At 40.2% G+C, this 14,507-nt stretch overlaps 1 protein-coding gene across 3 annotated transcripts in view; it reads right to left on the bottom strand.

The window, feature by feature from the left end:
* The window catches only part of BICD2 (BICD cargo adaptor 2), a 173,120-nt gene that overhangs the window by 37,874 nt on the left and 120,739 nt on the right, over positions 1-14,507 (bottom strand). For all 3 annotated transcript variants that reach the window (XM_038410551.2, XM_038410550.2, XM_043518484.1), the window contains exons 3-6: positions 8,061-8,213; positions 5,030-5,482; positions 2,796-3,815; positions 1,227-1,378 (exon numbers count right to left, since the gene is read on the bottom strand). In XM_038410551.2, the coding sequence (XP_038266479.1) occupies positions 1,227-1,378; positions 2,796-3,815; positions 5,030-5,482; positions 8,061-8,213 (1,778 nt within the window). The remainder of the gene's footprint in view (positions 1-1,226; positions 1,379-2,795; positions 3,816-5,029; positions 5,483-8,060; positions 8,214-14,507) is intronic.

Below are 14,507 nucleotides of genomic sequence, written 5' to 3'. Positions count from 1 at the left end.
ATCCGACATTGCGCTTTGCCTGAACATCATCATTTGAGTGATGTACCTCCAGGAGTGCTGCTCTAGAGCCATCCTTTCAAGTGCACTGAAGATGAAGCCACAGAGTCCTCGCAAATGTTCCCATTATTCCTCACTGTGGTACTTTTTGACATAGCACAGAAAATCCTTTCAGCGTAAAAACTGCTCACAGCAGACAAGAAAAAGGTATAGGAAGTACCTAGCGTAAAGACGCACAAAGACCTGTCCTCCCCTGTGGTTAGCTATCCAAACTATTGAGTTACATTAAATGGTGGTCTTTATGACACCTGCCCTGCTCATCTTGCATTGTTTAGATAGCCCTGCATAGCCTTCGGTTATTCCAAGAGGTGTGAGGGTTTTTTTGTTTTTGTTTCTGTTTTTTGTTTTTTAAACTACAACCTGGAACTGCCTACTTTAGATAAAGCTTTTTTCAGACTAGTTTCCCCCAACATTCCCCCAACCCTAAGTTTTGTAGGTTTAAGAGAGGAAGTCAGTGATGGGCAGCTCCAAGTAACATGCAGATCAACAATGGAATGCTCACACCATTTACAGCATGTAACATATCAGCATGTTCTCCAGGAACACCACAAAGTACAGCTAAGCAGGGCAGAAACAAATTCCACGCTAAAGTAGTGCAGCGACCCTGATAAGGTTAACTTTGTAAATGGCATGAGAGACAGGTGCCAAATGCAGCATCTACAGCTCTAAGAATATTTTTTCTTTAGTTTATTAATATATAGACATATACTCTTCAGTGCTTGCTAGCACCTCCCATATTACTCTGTGTACCAGCAGGATTCAATTATAGCTGTATCTTCATTATGTAGTGTTTATTTTATGTTCTTAAACATAATTCCCTCTCAACCTGAGTTTAAGTCATTGAAGCTAGTCACTCTCTCCCCTGATTTTCACATTATGAACACCCCCCATTCCAGAGTCAATACAATTTGTTACAGCAGAGTGCTATATCCCTATATCCCTGTCATTATCCTAAGCAATAGGAAAATATAATTGCAGATCACTTTAATGAAACATTTCAAACAGCAGAAACGTGAAGGAAAAAAGGCATCCCTCTTTTGTTTTTCCTCTCAGATATGATGGCATCCTTGCATGGTTAATACTGCTGCTTGTAACTAATACATTCTATTTATTCCACATACAAACAAGCAGTGTTTGGGGGTTTCAAAAAGAGTTCATGTGTTCTTTACCTTGTAGCAAACATTGCTCGCAGAGAAGAGAAAGTAGCAGCATCTTCTTTTAAAGCCTTCAGCTCATTACGCAGCTTCATCATTGTCTCCGTAACCATAGCTTTCTCATTTTCATACTTGCTTTTTAAGTTGGCAAGGGCTACCTCTGCAGTCTATTGTTTACCAAGAAGAACAAAAATGTACCAGTTAATGAAACTCTTCATAAATTGGTTAGCCAAGAGGTTTTTAATCTCCATTCATACAATGGAGCATTTACTTAGTACTGAAATTTTAAGCTTCTAGTCAACTTTTCCTGGACAGATAAAATGAATTGCATATTAGGATATTGGAGCACAAAAAGAGTGTTTCTAACCATAAAGCACCATCCCAAAGAGGTCAGCCTGAAGGTATTTAGTTAGTTGTATATATATATTCCCAACACTACTTTGTTGAGTCAAATGCTACTATAAGTGTAAGTACTATACTACACCAACAAAGATACAAAAAGTTAAACAGTATAATTTGAGGACTTAATCTCGATTTGCAAGTTATTGGGACTACAACTACATATAGCTTCTAAACTGCACCAGTTTTCAGAATAGATTACATTTCTCAAACAGTAATATTACAAACAAGATGAGTATAAGTCTATTTCTGAAATAAATGTACTATATAATTATTATTTATCTTAACATCTATGCTTTGAGATAAATTTGAATTTACATTACCTTAATTTTAGATTAATTAGTGAAGCATTTGTCATCGTAAACTCTAGAAATAGCTGATCACAATTATTCTAATCCAGCTGTGCTACTATGGTTATCAAAATGACATAATCCAGTCTCCAAAATTTAAAAATCTCTTTTTCTCCTGGTTTTTCTTCCCTTATTCTGGGGTGGAGTTGTTGTTTTCTTTGTTTTGTTTTTTTAAGTTCTTATACCATTCTCATCACCATGGAGTGTTTGAATTATTTGTGTGTGTGTGTGTGTGTGGGTGAAATCTTAGAAAAGACATACTTTTTACAATCCCTTTAAAAGACCAGCAAACATAATTCTTTCAATAAGAAAATAATTTTTATCTTTTATTTTCAGTGAATTCAATGATTATTGATCCATTACATTACATATAACCTACTATGTTTTAGGCTGTCACTAATGAAGCTTGCCCAGAATGCTTTGTCAGTATACTTACTACTGATCTTCAACAGCCCACTATTCCAGTTCAGAGAAGATGCCAATAGCGTTACATTATGTAGGAATGTATTCATATATTCCCTTGGCACTAGACAGAAGCCACTTTCTATTTCTCTTGTCATCTCAGCTAAACTGGAACTCATGAAATGCAAAAGTATGTCAAGGTTTTGACTCACTAGACTGCTCGGCATCACAAAACTTCAGCCCTTAGACTATGTACATGGAGTGAAATCCAGGCCTCACTGATGAATGGAGCCAGGATCTCACCCAGGACTGCAATGTCTAACGCATGTGGCAAATGGCAACAAGGGTCATTCTAGCCAAATTTTCTTTAATGCTTTTGCTTTTGATGTAGGTGTGTAAAACCCTGGGTTTCATGCCTGCAAAACCTGCTCACCTGTTTGTTGGCCTTTAGTACAGTTCTCAGGGTTGCTATCTGTTCTCTCTTGGTGCTTAGCAGGGACTTCAGCTTCAGGATTTCCTCCATGAAAGCTTCCTTGTCTTTGTCCACTACCGGCCCAAGTTCTTGGGTGGCAACGCGCTGCCTGGACAACTCGGTTGTTCTGTCCACAGCAGCTTGTAGGTGTTTGATCTGATCACGAATTATAGCGATCAAGTTGTAAATGTTCATGGGTTCCTTCCGAGGATCTGACACAGGAGATGGGAGGGATGACACTGGAGATGGACTGCTGTCACCACTTCCATTCTCTGCTTTTCCTAGGTCTATAGATAGCAGCCCTTTAGAGAGCAGGATTGGCGACCTTCGACCTTTGCCCTCTGGGCTGCTGCGTCCTCCTTTACCCTCTTTGTAATAATCCAGCATCACCCTATTTGGAGTTTCATTGTTGCACATGCAGACGTGGTGATACAAATTGGCCAGCTCCTCACTGAACGTGACTAGTTCATCTTGGGCTACACTGAGACTGCCCTGTGTTTCTCCAGCAACGTCGCTTACTTTCTTCAGCTCCTTCTCCAGTCTGGCTACCTGTTCTCTATCTTGCCTATTAGATTTTTCTAACAAGGTGATCTTTTCAGTAAGAGCTTGGCTTTCAGTCTCATACCTGCTCTTCTCCTCCTCATATTTAGACTCACACTCTTCATATTTGCCCTTAAGGACTTTAAACTCTTCCTTTAGGTCACTGATCTCTGCCACGGCCACTTTGTACTTGCATTCTAGGATCTCTGGCCCATTGATGTCAACTTCGTAATAATCTCCATCTTCGTGGCTGTCACGCTCCTTCTCATTGTCAAGAGCAGACTGACGTTCCTTGCTGACTTGGAGTTTTTTCATCGCATTAAGGTTCTCTGTGAGCCTTCCAACTTTCTCATGCTGCTCTGAAAGGGCTCCCCGGGTGTTCTCCAGCTGTTTCTGAGTCTCTTGGAGTGTAGATAACAAATTAACTTTTTCTCTTTCCATCTGAAATACATAAAGTCAGACATTAATTTTCTGGAAGCAAATACTTGTGCAGCTTTATTCTGTACAATCAAATGAGAAAATGGTAAATAGTCAATAAAAGATCATACAACTGCAGAAACTTGGTCCCTTACACTCTGTGGAAAAGGCAACTCCATTTACATTAAACTCAATCTTAAAACCTATTGGCACCATTATTAATTTGCATCATAGGGTGGTTCTTACATCCATTAAGGATTTTCAAACAAACATACCCTTTCCTGTTTTACCTTCCCCTTCCACAGTTTGGACCTCTTAGTAAAACCATTATCCTTTCAGTTAAAGCTAAGCTGAAAATAGTGTTGTCCCATAAAGTGCCTAGGAAATGATTGGGCACTGTAAAAAACAACAACAAAAAAATGTGAAGCCAGTCAATAGTGGCAGTTTCGCATAGCACTACCAACCCCAGATTAGCCCTGTTAGCAACAAAAAAAGGTAAAACATCAAACTATTGTCACCTTACTTTGCAGCACAGGGCACTAAACCTTCAGAGAATTCTTGAACTGGTCAAAACTAGGTCTTGTGTTTTTCTATAAAAAAAATTCTAAATCAAATTTTTGAATTTTGGTGGGGGGGAATCCTACTCTCACTTTATAAAGTTCTCCCCTTTTTCCACTATATATTTCTTCCCCCACTTTTTGGGGTATTACTATTTTTTTTAAGTGGGCATTTTCTCACAATTCTGAAACAATTTAGGGATTTCCCCCCGAATACTTTTCTCACTTTGAAAAAATGAAAAATTTTGTCAAAACCAACATTCCCCCAACCCCTACCGTCCATGTTTTTATTAAATCCCATTTTTTACATCAGAAAATTTTCAGCAAGCTCTAGGCAACCCAAAACTGTGCCTTTTTTTATATTCTTCAATACTGGGTATCTTGATTATAATATAGAAAATGCAAATGACAATTCATGGCAGACTCTTAAGCAAATTAAAATGGATTTCATTTTCATCAGACTATGAATTGCATTAGACAGGAATTATAGTACAGTTAAATGTAAATGCATATTAAGTACATTATGACAGATCAAAAAGCTCCAGTTTTAGTATTTGCAGGAGACCCATCAGACTGTGCGTAACTGAATGAAAAAGATCTTTTGAGAAGACTGGGTTACCCCACAGTAATCTCAGACTGCTAGTGTAACACAGATTTATTATCTAGGATCTTAACATTTACCTGCACAAGCTGTTGTTTCAACTTCTGGATTTCTGATATATTTAGCTCACTCAGAAGATCTGAGACTAGGCTTGGGGCTGGAGGAAAGCTGTCATTTTTCTTGGGCGTGGATGTATTATTCTTGCCATTGCTAATTTTGCTGAGGCAGTTCTGTTCAAAGCCATTCATGATTTCATCATTATTGGGCTCTGTGGTTTCATCGCTGAACTTGAGTCCATCCAAAGAGATGTTCAGGTGGCTGGTGTACATAGAGTCATTGATGTTCATGTAATGAGAGAGCTCCTTACGAAGGTTGTTCTTCTGCTCACGCTCAGTCTTCAGGGTCTCTAAGGCCTCCTCAAGTTGGCGTTCTGAGATCTCTTTCAACCGTATAGCATCTTCTAACTGGCTGTTGAGAAATTCTGTTTCCTCTTCAAGCCTTTTGATTTCATGTTTTAGGCCTTCAAACTCCACCTAGAGAACATATGATAAAACACTATCACTAAAACGCCTGACTGTAAGAGCTCACAAAGCAATCTCAGAACACTTCACTGATGTACATTTTATTTAGTTAACTATGGTGGAAGGGGAATAATTTTTAGATTCTGAACTCTAGTTCCTGCACCATGACTACAGACATCATTCATTTAATCTACCTCTGAGAGTACATTTGACAAACAATTTCTGAGGAAACTGTTAAATGATGTTGATCTACTCCAAATTAATTAGAATAATTACGATTTGCATCATGTTGTAAAGAGGCAGCACCCAACAGGTTTCCCTAGCATATAATGACAGCTACCTGTTTGATCAGTAAATCTGTGTGCCAAACTTCACACAAACTCAACCCTCAACATATTTAGAACCAAAGTTTTAAACGCTGTGAGCCTGATTCACTATGTGTAACTCCAATGAAATGGCCTCTTGAAAAAACTGTTGTGATGTAGTGATGAAGGGCCCTATAATTGTAAAGGTACACAAAATGCCTTATTACTAAGCACAGACTAGGACATCTTCAAATCAAACCTATATTGACAATATGGTATGAAATCTGACTACTACCATAGTTTTCTCATCGTTGTACAGATGAGAAAACTATCTGTTGTGCATTGGTGTTGTAACCTTAATTAATGTTTGTACAGCTCTTTGGATTCCTTAGAAGAGAAAAAGAGTAGCAGAAGTGGAAAGTACTGTATTATCTGATTTATTGTTCCTCTGACTATGACTTAGGACATGCAGCCTTTGTGTTAATTCTGCTTTGCAAATGAAGGTCTGGAAAAGCTGAGGGTTTCTTTTGGTTGTCTCAATGGATTAATTAAAAACTAGTAACATTCAGTGGATGGGATTATGGGATGGAGAAAAGCAAAAAAAAAAAAAATTAAAAAATTACTTACTTTGGTTCTAAATATACCCACCAAACCAGTATATTTATGATGTAATTCACATTATCAAAGGATCCAGGACACAAAATGATAACCAGCAATTGCTGGAAACAACCGCCATCTACCAAACACCGCCTGACAAAGTTGGCTGAGGCTCAAAGTCAGCATTAGTGAGTTTAATTGGCTTTGGGTGCAAAGACTTAAATAGCTAGGCAATTTCACTTGCTTCCCCCTACAGGGCCAAAGTGAAATCCTGTTGGCTAGAGGAGGAAAAGAAAAACAAGAAAGGAGGACAACATTGTTTGTTCTGTTTCCTAGTGATTTTCTTGAGGACCTACTATGGCTGCCAATGCAGTGTGTACAAATAAACCAGTTCCTCCGCTGAAGATCTGGACCAATGTATTCAGTGAGGGGGAAACTTATACGTAAGAGTGCTTTGTATGAGTTGGAATTCATTTGCCTCAACCAAACCGTGTTTCCTCAACGTGTGATGTTCGGGCCACTAGATCCACATAGTCCTGGCCCACCCTCAACTCACCCTACATGCTGGCCTATTTGGGGCTGACATGGAGCCCTATTCTGAGCACACAGGTGGTGTGGAGGCCCAGTTGTATGGCCAGTCCACCCCAAAGAACTTGTGCAGACCCCTCTGCAGGTTTAGAGGTGCACATAATATATTGGAACACCCCACAACACCTAGTTGAAAAACCACTTTCTGCTGAACAGCCCCTTTAATTCTTGGGGGGTGGGGGGAAGAAATTAAAATGAAGGTTAAAAACAAATCCCAATAAGTTTGTTTCATGTTTTCTATATTCTACGGCAGGCACAGCTACATTTTTTTCTCCCAAGTGCTTCTTAACTCAGCAACATGACAGTATTTTCTGAAGCCTCCCAAACTACGATGCTGTATGCAGGTTTATAAATTAAATTGACAGGATCTCGGGAGGAAAAAATGACTAGACATCAGTAGATGCGTATTTCATCTGTATACAGCTGAGAGACAGAATAGAAATAATTCCAATCTAACTACCGTCTGAAACAGTAACACAAGAAAATTCTAAACTCGTTACAAATACATAATTACCTTTCCTGAGAATCTGCAGATGATTAGGACTGTACAATAAAATATTACTTAGTTTTCCAGCATGTGCATCACACAGGTATCTGACAATGCAGAGCAATTATAGCAGTATTTAAAATATTACAATAAGGAGTCAGAGAAGACAGAACATTAGGAGAACAACAAAAGTAGCAAGCACAAACATGAAGAACTGTCCAAAAATATATTAGTTACAGGTGAGACTGGCCGATGTATTTTAAAAGGGGATGAAGAATCAAGTGCAGCAAGGAAGTAACTCCTAATAGCTGATGTAGCAGGGGATCAGCCTCGAACAGAGGAAAGGAGGGAGTGGAAGGACTTAGATGAGACCAACAAAGAACTAGTAGAAAGGAATGACCATGTGGGGGTATAGGCAGAGTAGAGATGAAGGTACCATCATGAAGAACTTTCAGTACAAGAGGATTGATTTTGTAATGGACAGAAAGCCAGCAGCGGCCTTTTGAGGGTGGGGAGATGTGGCTGCACATGCGCTAATGGGCATGGAGGCATGTTGTAGCATGTTGAGCACACAGGAGCAACCTGGAGCCATGCTGATTATTTCAATACTTGCCTGGTTTTGCTTGAGGACAGACACTTGTTTCTGAAGGCAGATGTTCTCCTCCTCGAGCTCAGTGTAGTCTTGCAGCAAACGAGCTTCTCTGAATTTATATTCCTTGATGTCATCTCGCAAGCGGGCTCTCTGGGTCTCCACATTCTGATTGATCTGTGAAAGTACCACCAAAAATATAAGCGTCTATATTAATTAACTATCTAAAGCTATCACTATATGAACAATACTTCAATTTTAAATTAAACTGTGTATACATCCTCGTTATTTAATGAGACTAACCTGAACCTTTTTTTTTTTTTCCATTCTGAACTGAAGCCTCAGGGAATTAAGTATTTTACACAATAATTAATGATGACCTACTTGCTTATCTTACAGGGGGACTACCCCTCCTTCATATGAAGTAACGCAACACAGAAAGCAACACTATGGGCTTGTCTACACTACCACGCGGGGTCAATCTAAGATACACAACTTCAGCAATGTGAATAGCGTAGCTGAAGTTGACATACTTAGATCTACTTACTGGGGTGTCTTCACTGCGGTAAGTCGACAGCTGATGCTCTCCCATCGACTCCACCTGCGCTCCTCGTTCTGATGGAGTCGACAGGAGAGCGCTCAACCGTTGATTTATCAGGTCTATACTAGACACGATAAATCGACTGCCACTGGATCGATCGCTGCCCACCGATCCAGCGGGTAGTGTAGACAAGCTCTAACAGAAGAGCTCTCACAGGCTGTAAGCAACAGGACAAGAACGTTACACACCTCAATCCATCTTTAGGCATTTAAACAAAAAGGCCTTTTTAAGAGGGTAAATACAGACTGAGGTGTTTAGCTTTAGGCAACCCATATTAGAATACTAGGTCTCATTGCTTATGCCCCTCACCAGAACTTTAGCCCATCCCCAGTGCTGACAATGCAGCTCCGTAATTTGGGGATACTGCACAGTTAGAATTAAGAGAGGTGCATCCTTTGGATGAGACATGGAACTGAAGATCCACACAGCTCTGATGAAAGCCAAGATGTAAATCAGGAAGACTGGGCCAGCCTGGTGAGTTTGCCAATATTCCCTCTTTTGGTAATAGCCCAAGATTTGTACAAGACATTGCTGAGCAAATCCTATGTCTTCGTACACAGTCACCACAACCATCCAACTTATCCCTGGAAAGCACTTAAGGATATGCGAGTACAAAAACCAATATAATGAACCAAGTTATAGTCACATGACACATATATGCAGACAAATAAATACTGAGCTAGCACAAATTCCATTTGTTCGGATTCCTCACTGTACTTTGCCAGATTTTTTCACACAATATTTTTTCCTTCAAGCTACACTAAACTACAACAGTGAAAAATATATTTTAAATGTTAGCAAAAATATTTTCACAGGAAAAAATGTTTAAAAAATTCAGCCATAGAAGAGCAGCCAAATATTTTGCAGCAGTACACTTGATAGAGTGAAGATAATAGCTTTTCAAACAATTAATGAAAAAGCTAAAAATAAAAGGAGAGGAGTTGTCTATTATTAATTCAGCAATTTAGGCTATCACATCTTGTTTCTGCTATCCTCAACCCAGCAGTCTAGCCAAATAACAAAAACGTGTCTCATTCTTTTCCAGTGCTGGTATGCAAACTAGTAAAGAGAGCTACTTTGGATTCTTTTAGCATAATGAAAAGGAGTACTTGTGGCACCTTAGAGACTAACAAATTTATTAGAGCATAAGCTTTCGTGAGCTACAGCTCACTTCATCGGATGCTGAAAGCTTATGCTCTAATAAATTTGTTAGTCTCTAAGGTGCCACAAGTACTCCTTTTCTTTTTGCGAATACAGACTAACACGGCTGCTACTCTGAAACCTGTCTTTTAGCATAATGTTATACTACTGGTTGCTGGAAATCAGAACATCAACACTGCTTGCAAATTCATCAAAACACTGTGTACAAATCAGCAGCCTCTTCAACAGAGATACATAGCACAGATGTCAAATAGGCATTTACCGAAAGACACAACACAAAGAAAATGGATGTATTTCAGGAGGGATGCCAGGAGCAGAGTCTGTTGTGTGTTCAGGACATATGTGGAGTTGAGTCACCTAGAACTACAAATCCAGTAAAGCTAACACTAGCTCCCTCCCTCCTCAGGTAGAGAGTCAACTGTGTAAATTAATTTACTTTTAGCAGACAAGAAAATAGTATCCCTAGCACAGTGGGAGGCTAAATTAAAATAGCCTGTTTTAGCTAATTGCTAAAACAGACACTAAAATGCAGTCAACAATGCAAATGAGAGGTCATTGCATTCCATATTCCAGGGCACGCATCACAGCTCTACAATAGAACCACTAATTCCTTGCACAGGATGATGTTGCAAGAGATCATTTGTACTTTAACTACAGCATTGAAGGAATCAGGGATTTTGAGTCACAGAGGTTTGTGGGATCTTTTTTCCCTTTCAATTCATATGCATTTTTCTCTGAGTTCATGGTTTTGGTGCAAAAATGAAATCTGGGCTTAGGCTCAACCGATAGATTCATGAAATGTCTAACAAACCTTAGCTAAGTAAAATTCATAGCTTGTAACGGATGGCCCAAACCAGGCAAATCTGCATAGTTTTGAATCTAAATATCCCAGATAATATTTTGTGCTTCTGTAATGCCTTTTCTAAGAGATTCTAACAGCACTTTGCAAACATTAATGAATCAAGCTTCACAACAATTTTGCAGGTAATATTTCCCTCCATTTTACAAAGGAGTACTGGTTAGAACAGACAGACGCCCAAGCTGTTGTGAAGCAGAGGGGCATTTTAAATAAATATAGTATTCTAAAGAACCGAAAGTTATAGGCAGGCATGAATGCATGTCAGAACTCCCTCCCCTGCTCAAGTGCCAGATCCCAGCAGGAAAGAAGACACTGCAGCCAAATAATTCAAGCAATTAAAAAGCTAAAATCATAAAAGGCTCCTGGGTCAAACTCATCTCTAGGTCAGATCTCCAAGTTTTATACCTAATTACGAGCCTGTTCTTGTAATCTTTACCCACGTGAAGTCCCAGTGAAGTCAACGGTATCCCTCATGTGAGTGAACAACTCTCCCTACACCATCAAGTTAGTCTCAAAATAAGATACTCCAAGGTGTGTTCTTTGAATCCTTAATCATTTTATTTGAAAAACAAGGTTACACTCCTCTTCAGTACTCTAATTATCGCATCTCTCACATAAGTTTAAACCAAGTTGTGTGTGTGGAGTAGAGGTGGATTTCAGATTCGCAGTTAGTAATCAGACAAATTTAATTTCTTTTGCTGTAGAGTTTTTCTGTGAAAGGCTATGATTTTTTTTAAACTAAACATGCTACTTGCAATGGTTCAGCGAATCATCCAGGTGAACAAAATTTCAGCAAACTTTATGGATTGTTCATGAGGCCCACTAATAGCATTCACAGAGTTTGACTGGTCACCTTAGTCACACAGCATTGCTTCTGTTCCTTGGTTGGATGACCTAAACTTTGCAAACAGGAGGGCCTGGAGAAAGCATTGGAGTGGTTATTTAAGACTGGGGCAGAGAGCATTTTAAGGAGATTCAGATAGAGCAGCAGATGTAAGCAGGTCTAAGAAATCATTTTAAAATCTTTTCCTGTCCTGTTCTTCACAAGAAAGAGCATTGTCTGTGGATATGTACAAGAAGCCCAGATTTTAAAATAGCTGACTTCCTTCCTGAGCACGGAAGGAAGATCTATAACTCTGATTTATTGGCTGTCTACAGATTGTACATTCCGTTTGCTCCTATCACATGTACACCAAGCACCTATGTATGTTGCTAGTTGTAGAGGTTATAGCTAGGTCCCTGGCTGTCTCATATAGTTGCCCAACTGCCAAGGCTTGGAAATCTGGGGTCTGCTGTTTATTTCCCCCATTCCATATATAAAACACTGTATTATATCCACCAAGTGCATGGAATGAATCCACTGGTCTCCATACCAAAGGAAATTATACTGCACTCGTTCACACAATTAATTGCTGTGGCAAACGATTGTTGACAGTATAGAAGACAACCTAGTATTAGAGCCTATCAGCATGCCAGAGCTCCCTCTCCTACTAAACTAAGGAATATTCTCTGCTACACAAAAAATCTTCTCTCTCGTTCTACACAGCAGAGAATATTCATCAAATTGACTGTATCCTAAAATGGTTCTGCTCATTCAAAAGCACACAGACCTTTTCTCTGACCTGTGTATCAACCCTCCTGTTACGATATTTATCAGTGGAACTTCTTCCTCTTAATTTCCCCCAGATGAGTTGTTGCAGGGATCTCCATTTTACAGCACAGATATTAATTAGAGCTATTAGAAACAGTAGACATTTTCCTGGCAATAAACTAGGCAGGCCAAATCCACATTATCCCTTATATGCCAGGGTGCAATTGTTTTACTTTGTGTGGCCTATTCCCTATCATTGACACCAATTTCTCGATCTGCATACAAGATAAACTGGAAAAATTTTCCTTTATGTGGGAGACAAATGGCACTAAACACGTGGGAATAACCTCTCTAATTTAGAGGAAAACAGCCACACAGAGAGGGCGAAATTGTGGCCCTACTGAAGTCAATAGGATTAGAACCAGAGAAAATGTAATTCAGAAGTCTTCAAACAGGTGAATCTCTCTTCAGTTTCTCTTAGGGTATGTCTTCACTCCAGAGTTAACTCGGGTGATTGGCACCTGGGTCTGAGCACTCAGGTTAGCCCAGTCTGGGAATGGAGTCATTGCAAAGCCATACCCCAGTTACCGAGTCAACGCTGGTGCTGCGCTCACCCGCATGTGTGACTAGGATTTCTGGAGAAATCTCCCATGGTTCTTTGGGATGCAGTCAGCAAAGCTGCTCTATGATTCTTTCCTAGTGAATTGAGGGAGAACTAGTCTGTCCTTGCGGGCACACGGGTGGAATTGTGGGAAGGTATTGTAGAACTATCAGTTCTCAAGTGATTTAGTCTGTATCCTTCCTGCAAAGAGAGTGATTACCAACCTGAGTGAAAGTGGTACCCAGGGTTTAGCTTACAGCCCAGCCGGGCCAGCTAAACTGGATTGAAATGCCACTAAATTTGACTGAGATGGTTGTGTGTGGATGGAAAGGGGATTAGAGGCAACAAACAGGAGCCTGAGTTAACTCTATAATGAAGACACATCCTCAGTGGGTCTGACTAGGGCTCCTAGGTGCTTTGATAATGTCAATAGAGTCCAAAGATATTCAGCATACAAGGTCAGTTATTTTTCAGATATAACCTCAAATTCACCTACTGATCAGCTTCAACTCAGTTTCTTACATGTTACCTTTCAAAAATACAGCCCTCCTGCATGACAGCACTGGACACAAAGAAAACAAGCTTTGGTAGATTAATATTTAAGATGGGGTCAATCAGGCCAGCCTGGAGCTGTTAATTATATCTTCTACTTAAAACAAGGTAGGAAATAGATCATTTGAAATTATAATCACATCCAGCTGGGATGGGTTAATGAAACAGGGTGGCTTGCCACTTAAGGGCTGGAGGCCTGGGGTCAGCCAACCTGATGACTGTGGGAGCCATCTGTGCCACATTAAACCACTTTGATGGGGCCTGAAGGAAGGCAGCTGATTCCCCTATAAAGGGGGGAAAGGGGTAGAGAACAACTGATTGTCTCCTCGGGGGAGAGCAAAGAGTACCATTGAAGGGGGGGGGGGTATTTATATAAAAACGTAGAGGCCTTAAAATATCAAAGTTTCTGCTGCAATACATACTAAGAACATTAGGAAAACAGGTCCCCATTTTTTTTTAAAAAAAAAAAGCAATATTGCTATTCTTTAAGACTACTGGGAAGGATGAAAGACTTCAATTTTTGAATTATCTATGGTGCCCTGTGTTTGGCAGTGATAGACTCAGGAACTGAGTCTGCTTTGCCCTAAAACAGAAGAAGAAGAAGGAGAGAGGGGGGAAGCTCACAAAGCTGTGGCAGAGACTGAAGAGAGTAAGGATCTGTGCAGAGAACATGCTGCAGGAAAGGCTGTGAGACCAGAGGAATCACCCCTGTTTAGAAGGCTGGGAGTATCCTGCTCAGGCAGAAGGAAGAACCTGGCACCAGCGGAGTTTGGAAGTCAGAGCCTGAAGGCTGAGCTCCAGCCAGGTAAAGCCTGGAAGGGGTAACTGACTTGGGAACCAGCTCAGGGAAGGAAGCACAGGTGATGGGGATAGAGGGGACAGGCACATGGGTCTCATACCTCCCCCAGATTTCTGCCAGACTGGGAATCGGGCTGAAAGGACGTGCCTGGGAAAGGCACCAGCAGCTAGCGCTCCCACTGAGCCCCACTAGGCATCAAGATCAGGGAAGCGAGACCAGGTTAAAGCAGGTAAAATATAACAAGTGAGTCAAAGTTTGTAAGTTCAAAATGACAGCAGAGATGTAATAATCTGCCAGTTTCCCAAAA

Source organism: Dermochelys coriacea, chromosome 7 (assembly GCF_009764565.3).
Source record: "Dermochelys coriacea isolate rDerCor1 chromosome 7, rDerCor1.pri.v4, whole genome shotgun sequence".
NCBI classification, from domain to species: Eukaryota; Metazoa; Chordata; order Testudines; family Dermochelyidae; genus Dermochelys; species Dermochelys coriacea.
This window is presented reverse-complemented; position numbering and strand designations above follow the sequence as displayed.